The sequence below is a fragment of the Canis lupus genome, chromosome 12 (assembly GCF_011100685.1).
Source record: "Canis lupus familiaris isolate Mischka breed German Shepherd chromosome 12, alternate assembly UU_Cfam_GSD_1.0, whole genome shotgun sequence".
Classification (NCBI taxonomy): domain Eukaryota; kingdom Metazoa; phylum Chordata; class Mammalia; order Carnivora; family Canidae; genus Canis; species Canis lupus.
The window spans coordinates 25,842,260-25,868,926 of NC_049233.1; the positions used below are offsets into that span (position 1 = coordinate 25,842,260).

At 35.3% G+C, this 26,667-nt stretch overlaps 1 protein-coding gene across 8 annotated transcripts in view; it reads right to left on the reverse strand.

The window, feature by feature from the left end:
- KHDRBS2 (KH RNA binding domain containing, signal transduction associated 2) overlaps window positions 1–26,667 on the reverse strand; it is a 569,820-nt gene that overhangs the window by 47,140 nt on the left and 496,013 nt on the right. For all 8 annotated transcript variants that reach the window (XR_005367885.1, XR_005367883.1, XR_005367887.1 and 5 more), the window contains exon 8: window positions 18,722–18,780. Coding sequence is in view for 2 of the 8 variants with exons in the window: in XM_038554423.1 (XP_038410351.1) it covers window positions 18,722–18,780 (59 nt within the window). In the remaining 6 variants the exon portion in view is untranslated. The remainder of the gene's footprint in view (window positions 1–18,721; window positions 18,781–26,667) is intronic.

Here is a 26,667-nt window from a genome sequence, read left to right on the forward strand (position 1 = left end):
AGCAGACAAGGTGGATTTAAAATATTTTAGGGAGGGGCACTGGGTGACTCAGTTTAGCGTTGACTTTTGATTTTGGCTCAGGTCATGATCTCAGGGTTGTGAGATGAAGCCCTGTGTCAGTTCTTTGCTGGGTGTGGAGCTGTTTTGATTCTCTCTTTCCCTCTGCATCCCCCCTCCCCACCAAAATAATCAAAATAAAATAATATTTTAGGGATTCATACAAATTTTGGAGTCCCTGCTAATGGTTACTAGTCTCATGATGTGGTCTAGGATTCATTTTAAATGTCATTACAGACAATGAGATTTAGACATAATCTTTCTTTGTCCTTTAGGAAAATAATAAAGGATGTAAGATGCTCTCAGTATCAGGATCATTGTCATATGAGAAGAATTAGCTAGACTATGGATGTGAATGAGCAATTAAATAACAAATTATTCCTCAGAGAATGTGCAAAATAACTGTCTGCCAAATTGAAATTACAGGAATGGTTTATAGAATTGGAGAGCTGGAAACAGGAAAGGAAGAAATGAGAAACAGCTTCAGTGACTTGATCAAATTCCCACCATTTCTAAGCTTTCCAATTCAGATTTTAATGTACCCTATACTGTATGAAATAAGGAAGGAAGGAAGCAAAGAAAGCATTCATTAAATATTTTTTTTCCTTTACTAAAATTCTCCCACATGCTAGTCATAGTACTAAGCTCTGAGTATGAGGATACTTTAAGGAGTTTTTAGGAGATCACAAGACAACAGTACTATGAAATTTCATAGATTAGAACACATTTAGAATTGATATTTGAAGAAAATGCTAAGGAAAGCCTAGAGGAGGGAACTACTAATTTCCTTCATTCAATTGAACTTCGATTGAGCTCTAACATCTAATCATCTCAAAGAAGTAATTTTCTGAGCAAATACATAGTGTACCTAAAAATTCAGGTACTATTTAACCTGCTTAAGAGAATTCACTTTAAATATTTTCTTATATTAATTATTTTGTATTATCCAGCCTTGTTTCTTTTTTTTAATTTTTTTTATTTTTTTAATTTATTTTTATTGGTGTTCAATTTACCAACATACAAAATAACCCCCAGTGCCCGTCACCCATTCACTCCCACCCCCTGCCCTCCTCCCCTTCTACCACCCCTAGTTCGTTTCCCAGAGTTAGCAGTCTTTACGTTCTGTCTCCCTTTCTGATATTCCCCACACATTTCTTCTCCCTTCCCTTATATTCCCTTTCACTATTATTTATATTCCCCAAATGAATGAGACCATATAATGTTTGTCCTTCTCCGATTGACTTCCTTCACTCAGCATAATACCCTCCAGTTCCATCCACGTTGAAGCAAATGGTGGGTATTTGTCATTTCTAATAGCTGAGTAATATTCCATTGTATACATAAACCACATCTTCTTTATCCACTCATCTTTCGATGGACACCGAGGCTCCTTCCACAGTTTGGCTATTGTGGCCATTGCTGCTAGAAACATCGGGGTGCAGGTGTCCCTGCGTTTCATTGCATCTGTATCTTTGGGGTAAATCCCCAACAGTGCAATTGCTGGGTCATAGGGCAGGTCTATTTTTAACTCTTTGAGGAACCTCCACACAGTTTTCCAGAGTGGCTGCACCAGTTCACATTCCCACCAACAGTGTAAGAGGGTTCCCTTTTCTCCGCATCCTCTCCAACATTTGTGGTTTCCTGCCTTGTTAATTTGCCCCATTCTCACTGGTGTGAAGTGGTATCTCATTGTGGTTTTGATTTGTATTTCCCTGATGGCAAGAGATGCAGAGCATTTTCTCATGTGCGTGTTGGCCATGTCTATGTCTTCCTCTGTGAGATTTCTCTTCATGTCTTTTGCCCATTTCATGATTGGATTGTTTGTTTCTTTGGTGTTGAGTTTAATAAGTTCTTTATAGATCTTGGAAACTAGCCCTTTATCTGATATGTCATTTGCAAATATCTTCTCCCATTCTGTAGGTTGTCTTTGAGTTTTGTTGACTGTATCCTTTGCTGTGCAAAAGCTTCTTATCTTGATGAAGTCCCAATAGTTCATTTTTGCTTTTGTTTCTTTTGCCTTCGTGGATGTATCTTGCAAGAAGTTACTGTGGCCGAGTTCAAAAAGGGTGTTGCCTGTGTTCTTCTCTAGGATTTTGATGGAATCTTGTCTCACATTTAGATCTTTCATCCATTTTGAGTTTATCTTTGTGTATGGTGAAAGAGAGTGGTCTAGTTTCATTCTTCTGCATGTGGATGTCCAATTTTCCCAGCACCATTTATTGAAGAGACTGTCTTTCTTCCAATGGATAGTCTTTCCTCCTTTATCGAATATTAGTTGACCATAAAGTTCAGGGTCCACTTCTGGGTTCTCTATTCTGTTCCATTGATCTATGTGTCTGTTTTTGTGCCAGTACCACACTGTCTTGATGACCACAGCTTTGTAGTACAACCTGAAATCTGGCATTGTGAGGTCCCCAGATATGGTTTTCTTTTTTAAAATTCCCCTGGCTATTCGGGGTCTTTTCTGAATTGAAGCAGTCATCAAAAACCTCCCAAGACACAAGAGTCCAGGGCCAGATGGCTTCCCAGGGGAATTTTATCAAACGTTTAAAGAAGAAACCATACCTATTCTACTAAAGCTGTTTGGAAAGATAGAAAGAGATGGAGTACTTCCAAATTCGTTCTATGAGGCCAGCATCACCTTAATTCCAAAACCAGACAAAGACCCCACCAAAAAGGAGAATTACAGACCAATATCCCTGATGAACATGGATGCAAAAATTCTCAACAAGATACTGGGCAATAGGATCCAACAATACATTAAGAAAATTATTCACCATGACCAAGTAGGATTTATATCTGGGACACAAGGCTGGTTCAACACCTGTAAAACAATCAATGTGATTCATCATATCAACAAGAGAAAAACCAAGAACCATATGATCCTCTCATTAGATGTAGAGAAAGCATTTGACAAAATACAGCATCCATTTCTGATCAAAACTCTTCAGAGTGTAGGGATAGAGGGAACTTTCCTCAACATCTTAAAAGCCATCTACGAAAAGCCCACAGCAAATATCATTCTCAATGGGGAAGCACTGGGAGACTTTCCCCCAAGATCAGGAACAAGACAGGGATGTCCACTCTCACCACTGCTATTCAACATAGTACTGGAAGTCCTAGCCTCAGCAATCAGACAACAAAAAGACATTAAAGGCATTCAAATTGGCAAAGAAGAAGTCAAACTCTCCCTCTTCGCTGATGACATGATACTCTACATAGAAAACCCAAAAGTCTCCACCCCAAGATTTCTAGAACTCATACAGCAATTTGGTAGCGTGGCAGGATACAAAATCAATGCCCAGAAATCAATGGCATTTCTATACACTAACAATGAGACTGAAGAAAGAGAAATTAAGGAGTCAATCCCATTTACAATTGCACCCAAAAGCATAAGATACCTAGGAATAAACCTAACCAAAGAGGTAAAGGATCTATACCCTAAAAACTATAGAACACTTCTGAAAGAAATTGAGGAAGACACAAAGAGATGGAAAAATATTCCATGCTCATGGATTGGCAGAATTAATATTGTGAAAATGTCAATGTTACCCAGGGCAATTTACACGTTTAATGCAATCCCTATCAAAATACCATGGACTTTCTTCAGAGAGTTAGAACAAATTATTTTAAGATTTGTGTGGAATCCAGCCTTGTTTCTTAAACTGGATTTTAAGATCTATGAAAGGAGAGCCCTGTAGTGGCAGACATATAGGAAGAACACCATAAATATTTGTAAGTTACATATAAATAGATGATGTTACTAACTAAAAAGGAATTCTAAAATAAATTTTGTGAAATAAGTAAAACAGAATTCTTGAGAAATATGTTGTATACAATTAGGTTATAGTTTTGCACATATTTGAAATATAGTAATATTTCTTTTAAAAATTACTCCACCTGTTTTGTTTTTATTTAGACTGATTTTTTTTCCCAGTTGAGTCAAGTTTTATGGATTTCTATACAGTGTATCTCCATTACATGCTAATAAGCATCACTGTGGAACATTTTACTTTGATAAAGGTGTATAAAATACCCAGGTAACTCTTCCTGTGCCTTCGAAGTTATTCTAGTGACTTCAAAATTTTCTGCATCTCAAATACTCTGCTCTCAGTAGAATCAGATCTTTTAAGTGGTGTGCATTTCTCAGTGTGCTCTCTCACTCCCACCCTGGGACCAGCTACTTTGGGGAGCATTCAGAGAGTGAAAGAAAAATCTGGATGATATTTAAGGTTGCAAAAGTGGTGTTTTCTGTTCCAGAGATACTATAAACATTTTGGTGGGGAAATTGAAACATAGGAACAAGGCACCAATTTGAGAAAAGTCAGCATTATTAGTACCTGGAAAGTAAACTTTTAGTGTTTATTTTCAGAAATAGGTTTAAAATGCTACCTTCGGAGCAACTTAATTTTAGGACCCAGTTTAGAAAGGATATAGGATGCCATGGAGATTATTGAGGGTGCACCTCTTATGTTCACAGTTTGCTAGACCTACATAGCTAGCTAGTTGTTTATATATATCTGAGATCTGAAAAAGAATCTAGGGATGCCTGGGTGGCTCATCGGTTGAGCATCTGCCTTCTGCTCAGGATGTGATCCCTGAGTTCCGGGATCGAGTCCCCAGGCTCCTGCATGGAGCCTGCTTCTCCTGTCTCTGCCTCTGTCTCTGCGTCTCTCATGAATAAATAAATAAAATCGTTTTTTTTAAAGGAATCTAAAAAAAATTGTTTAACTCACCACAACACAAAGGGAGAGCTCATGCTCTTTACTGTTGGTATACTGTAAGCCAATATGCAAAAACCACAACTAAAGCTGGAAACCTAAGTTAATCTCTATTGTTACAACCACTAGTGTCTCAGATAAGGTTGATTAGAATTCACCTGGCTCTGAGCCACTCCATTTGTTGGTCTCAGTTAAATTTCTGATCTCTCTCCTTAAGGAATATCATTCTCTTTAAAAGCTCCTTTCAAATATATACTTACATGTTGTGTTACTATATTTATTCCCAAAGAGATTATGTTAGATGTTCTGTATAACTCACCATGACAATATTAATTTTCTTTATTTAATTTTTAAATACCTATCCTATTAAAAAAATTAAGATATTTACTCTCATCACATTTTCCAAAGGCCAAACACACTGTGAGGCATTTTATGTGTATTGTTAGCAAATATTCACAATTTTCCTGTAAGGTAGGTGCCAATGTTGTCTTCCTTTTAAAGATCAGAAAATTATAGCTCAGAGAGTTAGTTTGGAAGATCCAGAAATTTTTTAAAAAGATTTATTTATTTATTTTTGAAGGTGGGGAGGGACATAAAGAGAGACTCTCAAGCAGATTCCCCACTGAGCACAGAGCCCAACTCTGGGCTCAATCTCACGACCCTGAGATCATGACCTGAGCTGAAATCAAGAGTTGATGCTCAAAAAAAAAAAAAAAAAAAGAGTTGATGCTCAACTGATTGAGCCACCCAGGTGCTCCAGAAGACCCAGAATTTTTGATCTATAACTGTCTTACCATTTTCCATCTCTCCTTTCATCTGAAAGAAGATCCTGGCTTCCACTCTTTTTCCTTTTCTTGCCTGGAAAATAGGACTTCTTTTATTCTAATTCCCTTGAATTATATAATAACTGGTGATTACAACAATAATTAATTAGCTAAATAAATGAGAATGTAGTTAAGAAGAGTGTGGGGCTGCTTGAGCTGAATTTGTTAAGGTGCAAATCTAAGTGTTCATTCATCTAAGGTAGAAAGCAAGGTTGTCCGCTCTGCTCTGATCATTTTAAAATATTAATGGAATGTTGGAACCTAATGGTTCAACAGTTTTATCTACACAGTTTGTATTGCCTCTATGGGTAATTGCAGAGATTACTGCTTTAAGATTCAGAGGGTAAAACATTGTAGTACTGAAGGGGAAATATGGATGACTGGTATCTGTTTTCACAGATGAACATAGTGAATTTTGTTCCAAGAAGAGTTACCTTTGGGTTCACCATCAGTTATGCTTTCAAGAAATTTAGTCAGCTTCTGGGAATCATTTACAGCTTTTATCACTGTTTCACATTTTTAATTAGATATTCCCTCTTTGAAAAAAGTAACACTTGGAATAATCCATCTAGAGATAGAGAGCTGGGCCTTTCTAAGCATTCTCTTCTCAACTCTAGAATTTTGTGATGCACATGGCAGGCACTTGGTAATTATTTATTGAATACATTAATTCTATTAAAATATTTTACATCTTCATTTAGTACTCATAAAGAAGCCACAGCCTTTCCTTGGGTCTCTTTGCTTCGAATAGGAGTCCCAAGGGTCTTGTGGCTAGGCCTGCATTTGAATTCTTGTTCTTCCTTTTTCTTACTGAAAGACTTCTTTGGCAAGTGGCAAGTTTCTTAATCTACATGCTGATGACAAATCTTAACTCAGAAATGGTTACAGACCATTCTGAGTTTCTGACATGCATATCTACCTGCCTATGAGGCATCTCCTCAGATGTTTCAAAGTCAACTTTTTCCAAAACTAAACTCATCTTTTTCTCCACACTACTTAATGCTCTTCCCAAGTTCTATATGGCAGATACTGATGCTACTACCTACACTTGCCTAGTTACTCACCAAAAATTTTTGGCATCCTCTCACCTTTGCCCAATCAATCCAACTACTCATCAAGCTTTGTCTTTTCTTCCTTAATATGTATTTAATTTATGTATGTCTTTCCATCAATACCAACCCTATTCCATGGCAAGCCATTCTCATCTTTGCCCAGAGTTCCCAGCTCTCTAGTTATCTTTTGTGTCTTTCCATGATTTTAAATGTGTATCTATCTATCTTTACTATAATATATTATACATATGTCTATCTGTGTGTATATGCATATATATACATATCTCTGTGTATAAATATGTATATATTTTCTAATATGTTTGTGTGTGTATGCATGTGTGTATACTTCTACCCTACATTACCTTCTAGCTGGAGGCACTTTTCTAAGTACAATTGGTTAGACGTGTTCAGTTTTTTTTTTTTTTAATTTTTATTTATTTATGATAGTCACACAGAGAGAGAGAGAGGCAGAGACACAGGCAGAGGGAGAAGCAGGCTCCATGCACCGGGAGCCCGACGTGGGATTCGATCCCGGGTCTCCAGAATCGCGCCCTGGGCCAAAGGCAGGCGCCAAACCGCTGCGCCACCCAGGGACCCCTGTTCAGTTTTTATAGCATACTCAAGCTCAAGTCCAATTTCCATAGCAAGGAATTCCATGCAAAGCTTAACATGATTGGATCCCTGACTTCATTTTAGACTATTGGAGTTGATGACTTTGGTGATCACCTAAAGTATAAGTATTCTACAATATTCACTGAAAAAAAATGTCTTGGGTCTTGAAATATGAGGAGTGTTGTTGAATTTTAAAGTTTTTTTTTTTTCTCAAAAAGAAAGCCATCTTGTTTTTGCCTGGAAGTGGACCACTTAGGGGGAAGAAATCAGTAGAACAAATCAGTTAAACGTTTCAAGTACAAAAGACCTAAACTTTAGATACCTGTTACATTTTGGCAAATGAATGATCTCATTTTGCTTCATATATTGAGAAAAAGCTTACATTTTCCTTAACAACTAGCAAATGTTTATGGATTAGCATTTTGGATCACTTATTTTTATTCATCTTAAGAATGATAATGATTAATCTTTAAAAAAAAGGGAGGGGCAGCTCAGGTGGCTCAGTGGTTTAGCACCTCCTTCAGCCTAGGGTGTGATCCTAGAGACCCAGGATCGAGTCCCACATCAGGCTCCCTGCATGGAGCCTGCTTCTCTCTCTGCCTGTGTCTGTGCCTCTCTCTCTCTCTCTCTCTCTCTCTCCATGTGTCTCTCATGAATAAATAAATAAAATATTTTTATTTTTATTTATTTATTAAAAATTTTTATTTATTTATGATAGTCACACACACAGAGAAAGAGAGAGGCAGAGACACAGGCAGAGGGAGAAGCAGGCTCCATGCACCGGGAGCCCGACGTGGGATTCGATCCCGGGTCTTCAGGATCGCGCCCTGGGCCAAAGGCAGGCACCAAACCACTGCACCACCCAGGGATCCCTAAATAAATTTTTTTTTTTTTTTAAAGAATGATAATGATGATTTCTGGTAGTGATCCCACAAACCAGAGACGGGCTCAATCTTTTGGGACTTCTTAAGAGCTTCTCTTGGCTCCTGGGGAATTTATCCTAAATACTAACATTTTCTCAAAAGCAGTGAGATTCATTTTAGTCTTTGAAGAAGTTCTTAAGTGAATCCCTAAGAAGCTTTCGAAAGTAGATATTTCCCATTAGTCACCTGGACCATGAAACAGATAGATTCCAAAATCCATTTGTTGACATAAAATATAAATACGAATGTTTAAAATATGATTCATACTAAAAATATGTGTGGATAAATTCAGAAAGACAGTTTGATAAATATGTGAGTTATCTATAATGAGGAAAACTGTAGAAACTTTTGAGGTTAAAATTCTGAAATACATCTGTGGCTCAACTAGTTAGTACTTGACATTTTTCTATTAACTTTAAGCCACCTCAGTAAAATGTGGGTCTGTGGCCATGGCTGGGTTTTAGAACTTGAGAATTAAATCATCTTCCAGGTTCTTTTTCAGTGTAGGTATAGAAATTCTAGGGCCATTTTTCTTAACCTTTCTCCATTCTTATACATATCCTTGTTTAGTATCTTAAATTTATTTCATGTATATACCTACTTTCAAATCACTGGAATTTACTTCATGTATATATCTATTTTGAAGTCATTGCATGATTTGACAATCTTATCTTCTGTGGCTAAGCTTAAGTTATTGGAATTATTTAACTTCTGATTGTGAGCTCCAGGAAGGTAAAAAACAAACAAACAAACAAACCTGCCCAACAAACTTGAGGCTGTGCCAGGAGTAGCATTCCAAGTAGTTTGGTTTGCAAAGAGTGATTTTTACTAGCTTTCATGTTCCCAGATACAGTCACTATGATTGGGAATGTTAGGAAAAATCACCGCAGTTCAAATATGCTGTGATTAGTGTATTAACTTCTCCTCCTGTGATACAGTTTTTACATTGTCTGCTCTGTTCTAACCCCCAACCCCCACATTTTATACAGTCTCATATTAATAATAAGTTGACTTTGTACCATTTCACTTCTAGTTATCATCTATTAACAACAAATTACAGATTAACTGATTTAAGCTTATATTTTTTTCTTGATTCTATTGTGTAATATCTTGCAGATATAGAATAATAAAGGCCAGTGGTTCTCAATATTTTAAAATAAATATGAAAAAAAAATAAATATGTTTCCATCTTCTTACTTTGGAGTTAGGATCTTATCTAAATAAAAAGGAGATAAAGAATCCAGTTAGAGGAAAGGATTCCCTAAATGGAAGGTACAAAAAAAAAAAATGGTGAATGATAATTGAACACAATGTGGAAACTTTTCTGACTTGCATTTAAAAAATACTTCTACTATTGTAAATAAAGTCCAGAGTCAATCAAAAGCCTGCAGAAATCAGCCACAGACTTGTTTTATACATAAGGACTTTATGAGAAATAATGGAAGAATAAGAATGATGATATGAAATACTATTTTATAATTCTCTTCTCTAAGAATTCCAATAATGCCTTTAACTCAGTGAAGGAGGTAGGCTTGGTGACATAGCTTCATAGACATAGACATAGCTACTGAATTTGTAGCTATTTGATTGCCTTACTCCTTTGCAACATCTGTCATTCCTATACTTGAGAACAGAAATGAGACCAGAGTTTATTGTAAGACCAACACCAAGATATGGGAGTTACAGAAAACCAGATTTTAAGCTCAGCAAAATGTTAACCTGGCTGTTTGACCAACTCTAACTCTAACCTTTTGCCTCAACAGGCCTCTGCCTACTTTCCCAGGTTGGTGCTCTCATCTTACCCCCTGTATTAAAAAAAAAAAAATACACTTAGTGACCCTTTGTCCCCAGTTTGGACACCTCTAAACTCTGGAATTTCCTGGAGTAATGGGAAAGTCTTGTTATTCATGATAGGCTCCTCTGACTGCACCTGATAGTTCATGCCAATGAGATGACTCAGGATGGGGGCTGGTCACACCTGAAAGACCAACAAGAAGATTAGAGGGTTTGGGTGTTAACCACATGATATCAGCCCAAGCTGGAGAGGAAAGAAGGCTGGAGATGGAGATGATTCAGTCATTCTTGCTACATAATGGAGTTGTAATAAAAATTCTGGGCACTGAGGTTTGCGTGAGCTTGGCAATACCTTGTGTGTTGGTACACATCGGTATGCCAGGAGGATAGTGCCACCTTCAAGATTTTGAAAGCTTCATGTTTGGGGTTCTCCCAGACCTTGCTCTATGTATCTTCTCTTAGCCAGGTTCTGCGTTCTTTCCTTTTGATCTAATAAAATTAATTGTAAGTTAGAGCCTTTTTCTTAGTTATATGAGTCATTTTGGCAAATTATCAAACCAGAAGGGGTAATGGGAACTCTAGATTTGTAGCCAGCTGGTCAGAAGAAAGGGTGGCCTAAAGTCTCCCAAACTTGTGACTAGAATGTGAAGTGAGGGCAGTTTTGTTGTGCCCTTACCTTGTGACATTTGGGCTAACTCTGGGCATTCACCCTAGTCTGTTTGCTCTCCCAGTCTTCTCAGCAGCCTGAATCTAACACTTTGCCCATGACTGAACCTATCTCTGTTAGACTTTCCAAATGCCGGCAGCTTCCAGGGCAATCTATTGCCCACTGCTGCACTCCGCTGATCACGAGGGGACTTTTGGAATCTTCCCTACACAGTTACCAGGCTTTAAAGAGACTGACCTAAATATTGTAGATCCATCCTTCTCCCACTCCCCTGCCTCAGGCCTATCTTGTTACCAGCACAGCTAAAGGTTTGACAACGTCCACGTATGTTTAAGTAATTTACAAAAAAAAGACACCAGTATTAGTCATCAATAATTGCATTTTCAACTGGCATACTTTTTCAGGAATCCATATATATCAATCCCCATTGAACTGTTCAATAAATTATGACATATTTGATAAGTATGTGTTGCATATTTATTTCAGGACAATGTACCTTAGTCTTTTAAAAATTCATAACCTCTTTTAATAAAAATTAAAATCTCCTCAAACTGTGGAAATTTTATAAAGACCCCCTACATTAGTATGCCTCCAGGATATATTTTTTTTCTTAGCTAGTGTATTTCCAGGTGGCCGAGAAAATGTTTTCCCAGCTTTATATTTTATATTCCATACTTTGCGTTTTAAAAACAGCTTTTTTGTATATTCTAAATATAAATCTATATCATATTGAATATACTTTTTTTGTACATGATTTGTTCGCCCTCAGATTCCGACAATAAATCACTCAATTCTTCCTCCTCATCAGTGAAAATGATGGCATCATTAACTCAGCAGAAAAGAAAGTGATAAAAGAACTTTCCTATGGCTTGTTTTATTGTCTCAACAAGAGAGTTGTTAGGTCCATGAGAGCTATAATTTTTTGCGGACTTTCCATCTGTTGAGTGAATTTTAGAGAAAGTCAAGTTTGAGATTTAAATGTTCACACAGTTCAAAAAGGGGCAAATTCTATTTTGCATTATTTAAATTTACATGTTTTTTTTTAAGTGAATTTAAAATGCCAGGTGCTAGAACACAATATTTGCTAATAAAGTACTCAGTGTTCTAAAGGTAGCCTGTGCATAACTCGTGTGGTGCCTTTAAAAATGCCAAAACTCTGGCATAGTTTTAGCCACTTAAGGTAAAAGCATGGGCAGCATTTCATCACACTCCTACACATGTATCTAAAACTTATTCTCAACTTCAGTTCCCAAAAGGGCCATCCAGAAAACTATTTAACTGATGCCCCCAGTTCTCATTTTCAAAGACTGTGATGGAGCTGACCGTGGATAGTAACTGGACATTAGTATTTTTCAGGATTCACCAGGTGATTTTAAAATGTCTAAGTAAGGTTAAGAATCTGTTCTGAAATATTGAAAAGCAGATTCCAGGTTTGCCTAAAACTGAATTGAAATTGTAATACATCTATTACAGTGGAAGCAATAGAGTAGTGGTGCACTTTTTTTTTCCTTTTTTTTTTTTTTTTTTTGGTTGTTGGTCTAGGCAATGCAATCTACATTTATTATCAAGACTAAGTTGAATTAGATAGCCATCTCATTGCAATCTCTGAAATATTAAGAACCAGAAGGTTAGCTACACCTTAAGTTAATTTTGCAAGTGAATTTTAAAATACTGTAGAAGCGCCATTTCATTAGTCCTTTATTTTTTATTTTTTTTAATTTATTTTTTATTTACTAACATACAGAATAACCCCCAGTGCCCGTCACCCATTCACTCCCACCCCCCGCCCTCCTCCCCTTCTACCACCATTAGTCCTTTAAAATAAAGAATCAATAAAGTCTGATAACTTCATCTAATAAAGGACTACCCACTTTAAAAATAAAGTTTAAAAATCTATATTAAAATTTAAGTAGAATAAATCACAGTGATATTTTTTCTCAATAGCCTATTATGTAACAACTTAAATATTAAGTCCCAGGAAAAATAAATTGGTTGTATACATTAGTTTTTAAAATGTCTGGTAAATTCTTGCCCATGTTAAGAAACTCATCTTCATTTGTAAAATCAATTTCCTCAAATTTATATTTCTACTTACTATGAAAAATGGACATACTGTGTTCTTGAATTACATGGATGGAATGATTGCCTGTTAGCTTCATTTTTTTGCTGTTTTCACAGATTAATCAATGCAGGACTTATTTTCATACTGGAATAATAATCATTCCTGCCTCTGAACACAAAATGAGCTGTGTGTTCTGCAATCGTCTTGAAGTGAGGCACTCAAATGCCCTAGAATATGGCACTGAATTCTTTTTGCTTTCATTCATTTCAAGACAGTGTATTAATATTATCCTCCTTGCTTCCACACAGCTGTCATCTTAAATGCCACTAAAGAATGGTTGCATAATTAGTTCTTCAGTTCATACATTAAATACATTTTAATAAACAGTTCTTTTCTCTAAGAAGAGAATATTGCCGTCCATTCTTAGCTGTCAGTCTCAGAGAGAATTTAGAGGGTGTTTCCTATGTGAAGCATTGCTTAGCCAAGCTGATCTATGCACTATATTTAAAATGCTCCCTTATTGAATTTTGAGCTATTCAGACTTCCCCAAAACAATTATAATGACTCTGATAAATTAGGAAATATTTTTAAAATGCAGAAACAGATTTGGAATCCTGTAAGTCAAATATTCGTGTTCCAAAAATAAATTCAAGTTATTGGAAACAATACATAATTATTAATTTAATAATAAAGATCAATGAAATATTTAAGAAGTATTACTACATTAAACATTAAATATAATAAATAATATACTTATTGTATTTTAGTAATGACACTCATTTAAAGGATTTAATATTTAAAATCTTATATTTATAGTGCTTCAAGAAAAAATAGTTTAATCATTAATATTAAATTGTATGCAAATATACTGAATAATCTAGTTATGATGATGTCCAAAAGGATGCATGCTTTTCTTTGAGGTCAACATATTTGTCACTTCAACATGAATTATAGGCCTGAGAAAGACAAATACAATTTTAATCTAGTGATACACAAAACACAATGTATAAAGATTCTGAGTGTAGCATCACATCGAATGATTGGGTTTTTACTTCTGGTGTTTTATTTCAAATCATTTCTAAAGGAATCCTAAATAAGAGATTCCATCTGTGACTCTTTTGAAGGCAGGACCCTATTATCCTGAAGAGTATTCCTTCTTCCTTTCCCAATACCTGTTTGCCCCATTGTTCTTTCCACCAACCTGATCAAGAGAGGCAACTGATTGTGAGCCTTTTTGTTTACTGTCCAAATCTAAGATGTTGCCATGAAACTGAGAACTGGGGCTATTTACTTTATAAAAACAATCATCCCACAGAGATTTAGTATCTGTACTCAGGATACAACCAAAATGTAACAGAGAGGAATTACTAATTTAGAATGGAATTGAAAAAGTAAGTGGAGATGAGAGGTTTAAATGTTATGTAAAAGATTGCACACAGTTCATTAAAGGTAAGCTATAAATTGATGCTAGTTAATACACTAGTTATGTGAGGTATGGAAAATTAATGGGAAAAAAACATCAATCTATATTTGAGATGAATAGATCCTCAAATAAGTGCTCCACATACATATTTAAATTTTATCATCTGTCAATTTGAATATGATAGGATGAGCAACCTATCAGCATGAAGCCTGAACTTCAAGCTCCCTCCACATAATAACTTGATTCCAAAATCTGAGTGTATATAATGCATATTAATTTATTAATTAGATTTCAAGATTATGATGCTGAGCACTATTTCTCAGCTTCTGACTTGGCTTTTTTCCTACTATTGGTAGAAAATATGAGATTATGAGAATTCTCAAAATTTAAATGTCAGTTACTATGTGGATTGACCACAAGTATTTTCTTTATTTCCTGATTGTACAAAAGGAGTATCCCTTTTCAACTGATCATATTAGAGGTTATTCTGATAGCGCATGTGAAAATATATTAAATTCTGCATTTTTTCAAGGTAAAATTGAAATTATTAAGACCTGAAAAAGAAAACCTTTATTTAATGACAGGAAAGTATTAAAGGATTTTTTACAAAGCTGTCTACCTTGTGTTCTCTTTTTAAATAAAATTTTTGTGTGTCATGATGGATTAAAAAATTGGCAGAATATAAACCAAAAAGCAAAGAATAAATAAATAGAGTAGTGTAACTCAGGAGGATTTAAATTTCCTTTTTTCAAAACTAATTTTCTATAGTGGAGGTGCATTATTTTTTATAATAAGAGAAAAATAACATATTTTAGGTGAATCAGGCCTATGTATCTGCTTAGATTTCTAAACACTGAGGCAAAAAAAATCTTAAAAAAATAAAAGCAATTTCACATGTGCATCATTTAAAACATAGTTGCTTTTTTGTTCAGAATCCCTGATCTCTATTCTGTGGCCAAATATGCACCACAGAGGGGTCGCAATGAGCCGAGAGGTTTATGGTGAATGGGATGGACCTTAGGCTGCTGAAATCCTGACTTGTGAGCAGCTCCTCCCTCAGCCCACTGTGCTGCACGCATAACATTTTTTGTAAGATCTGTACCATGTAGAGAGGTTGCGACACATTCGCTAGATTTCTTTGCTTCAGCCCCTGGAATAGCAGTTCTGACTCCAACAAACTCAATAAACTCTGTCCCGAATAATTATCCTTCTGATGTGAAAATCAAAAAAAACTTCTTTCGAAGTTAGAATGCATAGAATGTTGACATATCAGCATTTGCAAACAAAGAATAAAAACACCTTGAAAGTGAAGCATATTCTTTTTTTTTTTTTTTTTTAGTGAAGCATATTCTTGAATTAATACTTGCTCAATAATGTCAGAAAATGGCAGCGGATCCTAGTGGCCAAAGAAAAGATTATGGCCCTAAAGACTAGTCTATTTTTAGGCATGTATATGTATCTAATCTTTCTACACTAAGAATATGGCCAATTTGGCTAACATTTTATTTAATAAAATAGGTTTAAAAAAAGTTATTCCTACTTATCTTACTCTGTCCAGACATTTTCCTCATTACTTTATTAAATATAATTTATCAACTTTTTCTGGGTGCTGAGAATTTATTATTGGTAAATTGTAATTTGACCCAGAATGAAATCTGGTGCTTATGGGCAGGTGTAGCTTTTAAAATAAAAGGGGTTCTCTAGACATTGCTGCAGTGGAAGAATGAAACAATCAAGAGAGAATTATGCAAGGCCTATAGATCAGAGAGATGAGCCCCACTCTCCCAACCATGGCCCCTACACGTCCATTGTAAGATCCGAAAAGCAATAGCTTATATTCATACTCTTTTCCCTATTATTTACGTGGTAATAATATTAAAAAAATAATTAGAAACAGAAAACTCATATCTTTTATTATGAGCTACACAATCAGATATCAAATTCATCCCTGCCGTTATACACGTACTTCCATAAAGTAAAGCTCATAGGTGTGCTTTTCCTCAAATCATCATGCCAAGTGTAAAAAACAATGATCGTATTTTGCAATTGAAAATACCAGTTTTTAAAAAGTGATTTACAAATAGTAATGTAAATTTCAAGAGATTGTTCACCAGAGTATTTCCAGGATTGAGAGCAATAGCTTGCACATATTAGCCATTAAATAAATATTTGTTACATGAGTAATGTTCTCTGACCTTTCTTGTATCACTAGTTTATAATCCGGCACAGTTTTTTGTATGGTAGCCAAAGGTTTCTCAACAATAGACAGTAGGAACAGAGGAGGGAATATGCCTATCATGTACACCATCATATTTTAAAAATATTTAATTTATTTATTTGAAAAAGGGAGAGAAAGAGCAAGAGAGAGACAGTACCAGCAGAGTGAAGTGCAGAGTGTGAAGCAGACTCCCTCTTGAGTGGGGAGCCCGATGTGCATCTCTATCCCAGGACCCCAGGATTATGACCTGAACCAAAGGCAGACATTTAACCAACTGAGCCACCCAGGTGCCCTTTGATTCCTATATGCTTAGAACAATGCAGATTTACTTTTGTTCTCTTGAACTAAGAGAATACTGTAGCAACTGAGCCAGACCTGTGCGAACTTGTCTATCACTTATTTTTTTCTGAGAAATTATTTCTGAAAATATGTTTCAGTTATTTTGGAGAATATCCCTGTCTCTGACAGCAGGGAGATTATGTTCATTTGATTGGTGCTGGAGAAACTGGAGTCTGAGACAGAGTGAGTCTAGTGCTCATTTTGTGTTAATTCTTTATTTTTCCTGTAAAATTCTCCAGGAGACCTTCATTCCCTTAGATTAGTGGGACTGCAGCTGGCAGGATTTAGAGGAATTTTACTAAGCTCAACATTCTTCCTTTAAAATAAACTCAAGTTTAAAGTACTAGATCCTGTTCTTTCATTCTAGGTCCACTGAACTCTGCCCCCACTCCCGACAACAAAACCAGACATGCTGGAATTCATTCTTGCTCTGTCATTGCTAACTGTTTAACTCGGGCAAGTTACTTACTGCTCTGAACTTCAGCTCCTTATTTGTAAACCGCAGATGACAATATGAGTGTATACCCAGTATGATTCTAATAGGGATTAGATTATGTAGATATACATGGAACGTTTAATGAGGATTATTTCTGTAATCTCTAATCCTCATTACAAATTGCTGAGTACAGAGCCATAATAGGTGCTTCAGGTCTGGTAGCAGCAACTAACAGCATTCTAACCACTGATGAGAATATAAAAACGGAAGCTGAGTCCCACAGCTGTGTTCTCATATTGACTTCACTTCTGTTGTTTAGTTTCCTTATTATAAAATGGAGATAAAAATGCTCAATAGTTCAGTTTATCATAAAAAATAAATGAGAAGGTATATGTAAGTAAGCAGCTTATGAATGGCAATGACTGTGGGGTGGTTTATTTTTCTACTCCTATTTCTGAGCTTGGCCTCATGATACTCTACCCAGAGAAGGAAGTTGATTCGGTAACTCTAGTTTCAAGGAGACTGCACTTCCTCCTTGCTGAGGTCTGGACCTTCCCTTCTCCATCCGTATGAAGCACCACACCTGCATCATGTGGAGCCCCAAACACACACAGTCAACATTAATGTTCTCTTTCACTGCTCCCTCATAAAGAGAAACAGAATGGCTTTTGTATTATTTCAACAAAAATTTGGGACTGAAAACATTTAAGTGAGTGTTATTTTTAAAGGAGGTCAACTAGTGACACTGCATATGTATTTTTTTAAGATTTTATGTATTTATTTATTCATGAGTCACACGGAAAGAGAGGCAGAGACATAGGCAAGAGGGAGAAGAAGGCTCCCAGCGGGGTGTCTGATGCTGGACTCCATCCCTAGACCCCAGGATCAGGTCCTTAGCCAAAGGCAGATGCTCAACCACTGAGCCACACAGGCACCCCCCACCCAACTGCATATATATTTTAAGGAAATAAAAACTACCCTTCAAAATAGTATGATATACTATATTGATATATCAGAGATACTCAATAAATCTTACTGAATTGAATTACAGTTAATCTTAAGTAGTATTTTAATTAAACAGCATATTTTTGAAATTAATTAATTTTATAAACTGACATGCTATTTGACTATTAATTCTTATGCCAAGCATTATATGGCCCTTCTGAGAGCTGTGAATCCTAGAAGAAAATAACCTGAAAGCTACAATTTCTGCTCTTAAAAGTTTCAAAATATTTTAACTGTGTATTACTCTAATGATCTTTGTGACAGTAGGAAAGACATAGCATTGTTGTCAAATCAATGAGTCAGACAATGGACACAGTGGAACATATAAGACACTGTTCAGAATGCTCACTGTTGCTGTTGAAAATGATCTATGATTGTGATTAATTGCTTTTGAAATTTTGATCAAAATTGATCTGTCCAGTTTTCTGGCACTGGCTCTTGTATGTCATATCTCACCCTGGAATTACATAAATCAATTTAGTCTGGACTTCTGTAAAAACTGGGGGTAGAAAGATAGAAGTAATTTCTGAGCTGTCAGTGACTGATGGATGTTCTGATTTTACAGATTTAGTAAAGAAAAGGTCTTACCGTAGCTGTCATAGGCATCCTCACTTACTCCATGACCGTAGTCATAGTATTCAGGCACACTGCAACAGATTTAGACAGCAATCAATGCTACTGTAATCAGGAGGAATCAACCCAGAAACTCATATGGAATTTGAAAGCAAAATGTGTGTTAAAGTAATATTTCGAATACCTCAAGAATCTCTAGGCATAAAACACAATCCTAAAAAAATATTCAGTAGGAAAGATACAGGTTATTGACAAGGAGCGCTATGATTTTGTCATGCCACCTCAGAACTTCCTTATCTCTAACCTCCAGTTTTATAAATCAAATTTCCCTTAAAACACAAGTATAATACTTCAAAATTTGTCAAGAGGAAAGTTATAAAGCTCTATTTCCAAGAAAAACTGCTACATAAGATGACCATATGGTCAATTGTGTATGGCTTTTAATGCTGTTACCTTAAGAAATATGCATCCATTTCATCTTCATTTCTAAACACTGAAATTATATTTATACTCCCCTCTAGCCCTTCCACAGTATGTCCATGCACTTTTCAAATATATAAGCAATTTATTTTTACTTAGTATTTTGCTAGATGCTTCCTTGCTTCCTTCCTCCATTTCTTATTCAAGTTACTTCAAGTCTTCCCTCAGTACAATTGTCATCATTCTGTCCCATGCCAAGTTTTTCCCTTTAAAGCACCCATCTCATCAGCATCCAAGCATTTTTGTATATCTCTCATCCCCAAAAAGTCCCCCCTCACCCCCACATCTCCTTCTAATGACTATTCCTTTCTCTGCCCCATTCCAGCAAAATTTCTTGAAAAGAGGCAACTGTTCACTTTTTTCACTGTCTCTCCTTTTATATATATGCTTTTGAAGACAATCCAATTAGGTTGTTGCCTCCAATGACACAGCTCTTATCAATACCTTGACATTTCAAATCTAATGGTCAAGACGTGGTCCTCATTTTACATTAGCACCATGTAACACAGTTGACCATTTCCTGCTCCTTTGACCATTCCAGTTGCTTCTGAGATGTCCTCAGAATAAATATTAACTATTTATATTAATATATTCACATTGATCATTTATGAGACACTATATTTGCCCTTAAATAAGCTCCTTCATTTATGAGACACTATTTTCTCCTCAAATATGCTCCTTCATTTTACATCCTCTGCTTGAATATTAACTTTTGATTTATATATTATATGTATAATGACTTTGTAAGTTATTTCAAGGTTAATAATTTCTTTTAAGTATATGAAAGTGTGGCAAGAAAATGGATCAATATCAAATACCAAATTGTATAAGGACTGAGGTACCCTAGGGTTAGGTTGAAAGCAAAGACACAAAAACCTAACATTTTGTGGTTATCATTATCCCTCAGAGCAATCCCATAGGTCTCATCTGATTAAATACTTCAGATTTCACTGATATTAAGAGAGCAATAGGAAAATACAAGCCTATACATTAGAGGTGAAAAAGAGAGGCAGAGAGAAGCTTGGCCCTCTTTATCTTTCTGGGAGGCAACTGATAATGCACTAATTCAATTTTAGTGTAAAGTAGTTGGAAAAAATAAAAGACTACCAAGCCAAGCCTCCATTGCCCAGAATGTTTATACACAAATTATCTAGGAAAAATATACAGTAATATGTTTTTCTTCCCATCCTGAGACTATGGAAGTCTAAGGTCACGGATTAGTGACTGGATATTTATCTCTTCTCTCAAATACTAAGCTTCATATAATTTATACAACCTAATTGAGAACCCTCATTGATATGTAGCAAATTCCTGAGAGTTGTTACATGGGTTTCCTGGATGATCAAGAAATGGCAGTCATGAGAAGATGATTTAATAAGCAGCATTCCCATTTAGAGAGATGAAGAGAAAATGAGGACATTGACAGCAGCTTCTATCTTTGTCATAATAATTTTTCCGTGAAAAAGCCTGCTCATTTTTCAAAGTGCTGTTTGAAGACCACTAGCTCCAAACACTCTCTAGTGACATGTCTATGTTTCTTACTGGGTTTCTATTTTAATTTTAATTAATGAAGGTAAGAGACAGGAAGAAGAAAGTAGTGAGAGAGACATGACAAAGCAACTGTGACTATTGTGTGTCATAAATGACACATATATACCAGAATGGAGTTTGAACTTTCAGCTACTCTGAAAAAGGGAAAGTAGGACATATAAGACATTTGTAAGATAATAGATAATGCAAAATAATAGATAATAATCATAGTGGACTCTGTCAGAGTCCATACATTTGCTCACCCACAGATTACCTCTCATTTCTTCCACAGGAGAACCTTTTGTGTGGACAAACAGCTGCACAATGAATGAATACTTTGCTCAGCTATCCTTGCAATTAGATGTGCCCTGTGACTGAGTCAGAAAACATGGGATGTGCACATGTGTGAGGGTGGCAACTTTGAAGTTATCTCCAATTTAATGACAAGCTCCTCGTCTTGGACTTGTGCACTGTCATCTCCTCAGTTGATAGAATGAACTCAAAGTGATACTCTAGCAGGAATCATGCAAATAAGGAGGGTGTCTTAGGAAGTCGTGGACTGCAACAACTTTTGTCTCTAAATGATGATCATGTTGGAGCAGACTTACTGTAAGTCACTGCCTACCTCAGGGATTGTTGTGAGAATTTTTTTTATCTTGTTTGAGCCACTGAACTTTGTATCTCTCTGTTATAACAATTTAGTCTAACAAAGAAATTAGTATGTAAAAGTGTAGAACTGCCATTAAAATCCCCAAATGTTGGGCATTAGCTTAGTGCGAGATGGAGAGTGCGAGGGAAAAAATATAGTAGGGTAGAAAGCTAATAAGCCTTGTTATGCCATTGCCTGAGAAAACTTGGAGCAGTGGGCTATAGGTCTGCATATATTTTGACACTACAGGAAAAAGCCAAACAAAGCCCAGCTGTTCATAATCCTGCTGCTTTTAGAAAGGTTTACAAAAGTCATGAGCTTAAATAAGAATGGGCCAATTTACCAGAAGAAACAAAAATGAATAGAACATTGCTAGAGAAGTTATCTCTGCCTGATTTATGTGTCAGTTCTATAATTTAAAATGAGAGAGTGTTCAGAAATTTAGGGCTGAACAGGATTGGGGAAGTCAGCTGTTTCTGTATTTCAATAGGAAGAGATAATGAGTGTTGCTCAAAAATGCCCTCCTCTCTTTTCATTAGACTACACTGCCATATATGAATGATCCCCAGAACAATTCTCAGATCCCTGAACATGAAAAATCAGGAAACATGCTGTAAAATTTTGAAATTCCCAACAAGGATATGGTATACTTGACTCAGTTTAGATGTGGCTATGGGTAAGACCATTTATCCACTAGAATAAGGAAGAACCTTCTAGTAAACCTGGTATGACCTCCAGAAAAGAAAACCAAGGTTGCCAGATGCACTAATCAAAATATTATTTCAATATTGTTGCTTAGGTGTCTTTGCTTGTCAAGATTTGATAATTTTTATTGTCTATGGAGCCTTCAGTGTGTCCCAATGAAAGTTTCTATTCTGGTGATGCTGTTCCTTTTCTACCACTTTATACTGGATATTATGTATGAGGAAGAAAGTTGACAGCAGAAAAGATAATCTGTTTATCATTTTATAGGTTGCCAGACTTTAAAGAATCACATCAAGACCTAATGTATAGGTCTGTATATTTCCCAGTGATTCTGGATTTTGAGCTAATTGCAGTGACTAGAATGAAACTTGGATTTTCTCTGTTGAGTAGAAGGTAGGCATCTTTGTTTGTTTTAATGAAAAGAAGGATATTTACTTGTACTTGGATGACTAGAGTGTTGGACATAGAAGACTTCTAGCTGTATGCCTCCAAAATCCATTTGTCTTTTCTTCCATAAGAGAGACTGACCATCTCAGGACTAACTACATTTCCTAGTTTCCCTTATATTGACGGCGGTCAGGCACAGGATGATGTGTAAAAGTTTTTTAATGATCTGCTTAAGAATAAAGTCCTTTGTCTTATACTTCTTTTCAACCTTTATGTAACTGTCTAGAAATGTGAATGATTGGGGCCAGAGATGGTATAGTGAAGTAAACCTTTTTGTCTCCCCAAATTCATATGTTGAAATCTTACACCCCCCATGTGACGGTATTAGGAGGTGGGGCCTTTGGGAAGTAATTAGATCATGAGAGTGGAGCCCTTATAAATGATTAGTGCCCTTAGAAATGGAGACCCCAGAGAGCTTTCTTGTGTTCTTTCTACCATGTGAGAACACAAGAAGACATAAATCTGCAACCCAGAAGAGGGTTCTCACCAAAACCCAACCATGCTAGGACCCTGATATGGGACTTCTAGCCTTCAGGATTGTAGGAAATAAATTTCTATTTTATAAGCTACCCCATGTATGGTATTCTGTTATAACAGACTAAACTAAGAGAGCTACCATTCCTCTAGCCTGAGTCCCTAAATGGTGTCATGGAGCAGAACCCACCTACTAGCCCATGTTTATTATGTGTGAAGGAGATAAATTTTTCTCTTATTTGGGCCAGTGTATTGTAGATCTCCTTACTAAGGAAGCTATACCCAATACCCCAAATGATATAGTTGACAGTTGAAGCAACCCTTTAAAGATGAACAGAAATCCAGTAAATATTTGTTGAATGAATAAATGATTAAATAAAAAAATTCAAGAAGACATGATTGTGTTTGAACATGAATAATCTTAGAAGATTTTGCTATAAATATCTTGATAAAACTTTGTATGTGCTTCAGAAGGGATGTCTAGTTACATTGATAGCAACGACAGCATTGAAAAATGAAACACTTTTATTTTCTGATATGAATGGAATTCAGATTAAAAGTTTAAAAATAATGTAACTGACCAGTGTATCTGTGATTTTTATAATCTATTATATTATTTTTCAACTTTAAAAACATATATGATTTGACTAGAGAAAATATTATAGTGTTGGCTCTATCCTTTTCTTTTTTTTTTTTTTTTATTTTTATTTTTATTTTTTTTTGGCTCTATCCTTTTCATGTCATTATTTCAGAAAGCTACTATTTCATTACATTTGTTTCATTTATCTGTTGTTTAATAATGTTGAAATGTCAGTAAAAGTGGACAAATGAGTTCAGTCTAAACACAACCTGGTTATTTAATTTTCAGTTTAGTTATCCCTTCTTATATTTAGAAAATATAGCCATCAAGGTATCTAAACACATTGTGACAATTTTGGAAGTGTTAATTAAGATGACAATTATTGGTGATTTGGAACTTAATTACTCTCATGGTTTTAGCAGATGAAATTTTCCTAGGAACTGGCATATATATAAAATCAAGATATAGCACGTTAGGTGCAATGATTCATTAAACTATATCTAATTATTAATAAAACTCTCCACACTATTTTGGCTTTTTGATATCAAGATCATAGACACTAAAAATATTTGGAAAAAATGTGTATAAATAAGCGGAGTAAAGGAAGCAGGAAAAATATCAAGTTAATTCATTAATTGCAATTTTTAAAACTAGAACAAAATCAGAGATGGAAAATTTCAGTTCCTTTTTGGTGGATAGAGGAGTATTTTATCCTAAATAGACTGTTGGCAGTTTACTAAGACAACTAATTAAATGGCATTGAACACAACAGAAAAAATTAAGATGAAATGTGGATTCTAAGAAACCAAATGATATTGTCACCATAATCTGGCTGTTTTTCCAAGCACCTGTGACATAATGACACTTACGTTTCCTTAGTGCTTCACAATCTAGCAGTTGGTGTTCAGGTTCACGTGGCAGGAGAAACCACACTGAGATTATTTCAGAAGTCATTGAGACTAATCACGCTTGTAAAGGAAATATTTTGTACATTACGTTACAAAGAGAGATACTGGCTATAAATTAAATGAGAACCCTGCTCTATAAGATATGTTTGTATTATCAAACCAGTCAGACTGGTATAAGTGGGAGAAAATAGAGGATGCAACTTTAAAAATCCAACTATTAAAATTCCACTTTACAAATACACCATGGCTTGTTGAGGTCCTCCAAAGATTAAAGCTCCCCCTTCATAAGTTCCAGTTGGGTTTACTTTATGCCATGTTGTCTTTCATTTCGACCTTATTTTGCTTCTTGAGTAAGCTGAAGATTTGTGTCTATGAAGTAGGAAAAATAGATGAGGATGAGCTTTAAATAAAGCTTCATTAATTATTTTCTGAATTGAAGAAAAGTAAAAACTACAAAATAGTATTTTAGAAGAAGGGATAAAGGGACTTGAATTATGTATTAATATGAAAGATTTATAATTTATAGCTGCCTAATTTTTTATTTTTATTTTTTAGAGAGACAGAGAGAGCATGTGAGCAGAGGGGTATGGGGCAGGAGAGAGAGAGAATCTTAAGCAGACTTCATACCCAGCATGGAGCCGAACACAGTGCTTGATCTCATGACCCTGGGATCATTACCTGAACTAAAATCAAGAGTCAAACACTTAACCGATCAAGCCACCCAGTACCTCTTTCAAACTATTTTTAGCACTTAAATACTCAAAATTTGCAGCCTTCAGCATTTATGCTGAAACCTTGTTATGTTGTGTGTTTATGCTGTATTTCCAGAAATATTTTCCAAATAAAGGTAAGTTTTCAGCCCAACTCTCATCCTCAAATTGAAATTGGTAGTTTTTTATTTTTATATACACTTATATGGTGATCAAATCCTTCTGTAAAATTTCATAAAGTTCCATGAAAGTGCTACTTACAAAGCTGTAAACCTAGCGTGTAGATTATGATTGTAACACACTAGTACATTTTGAAAAGCAACCAAATGTGCTTGAATTTTGATAAGTAAATTGTACAGATGAGTGGTGGTCTCTGAATCCACTGCCATAATTAATAATACAGATAGTAGTGAAGACTCATAATATTTACTGGGCTGCTATCAATTAATTTCAAGAGTTTAGAAATGAAATACTCTGGATTATTATTAAAACTGGTAAATGTAAAACACAATTATGATATATCCAGTCATAAGGAAAAAACATAGGAAAGAAAACATATACCATAATTGCTTATTATGAGTGAATCCACCTATGTATAGTTTAAAGTTCTTAATCTCAGCTTTGAGATTAAAATAACATATACCAATAACATTAGAACTAATATGGGATTTAAATATGAAAAATATATAGCTTAATTACTTAAGCAGCATTATGTGCTCATAATTTATTACTTCATTTTCTATTCAAGAATTTTTCCATTAGAAATTGGCCTTTATTCTGAGGGCAATTGGAGAATTAAAACATACAAGCTAACTTTCTGATACTAGAAATTAGTGCTCACATATATGATCGTTTACTTTTTTAGGAATTCACTATCATTGCATTCATTAGTAAACTCAACTGTGTAACTTATATATTCCTATTACAGAAATACTCAAAATAAATTTTAAAGAAATGAAATTCCCTTAAAAATATATATTATTTATATGTTTAATTTTTTTAAAGATTCTTTTTATTCATGAAAGACACAGAAAGAGAGGCATAGATATGGGCAGAGGGAGAAGCAGGCTCCCGGCAAGGAGTCCGATGCGGGACTTAATCCCTGGACCTTGGGATCGCGCCCTGATCCAAAGGCAGACACTCAACCACTGAGCCACCCAGGCATCCCTATATTTATGTTTACATATAACATATATACACAAATGTGTGTGTAAAATATATATACATTATATATTTTGTGTGTGCGTGTAAAAAAATATTTTAACTAGGTTCCATGTCCAGCATAGAGCCCAACATGGGTTCATAAACTTGTAACTCTGAGATCAACACCTGACCTGTGAAAGTCAGATGCTTAACTAACCCAACAACCCAGATGCCCCTAAAATATTTTTAAACATTGAAATATGTTGATAATTTTGTGTGTATGATCAAAAATATTACATGAAATGCATTCCTTTTTATGTACGTGTTTTAAATAA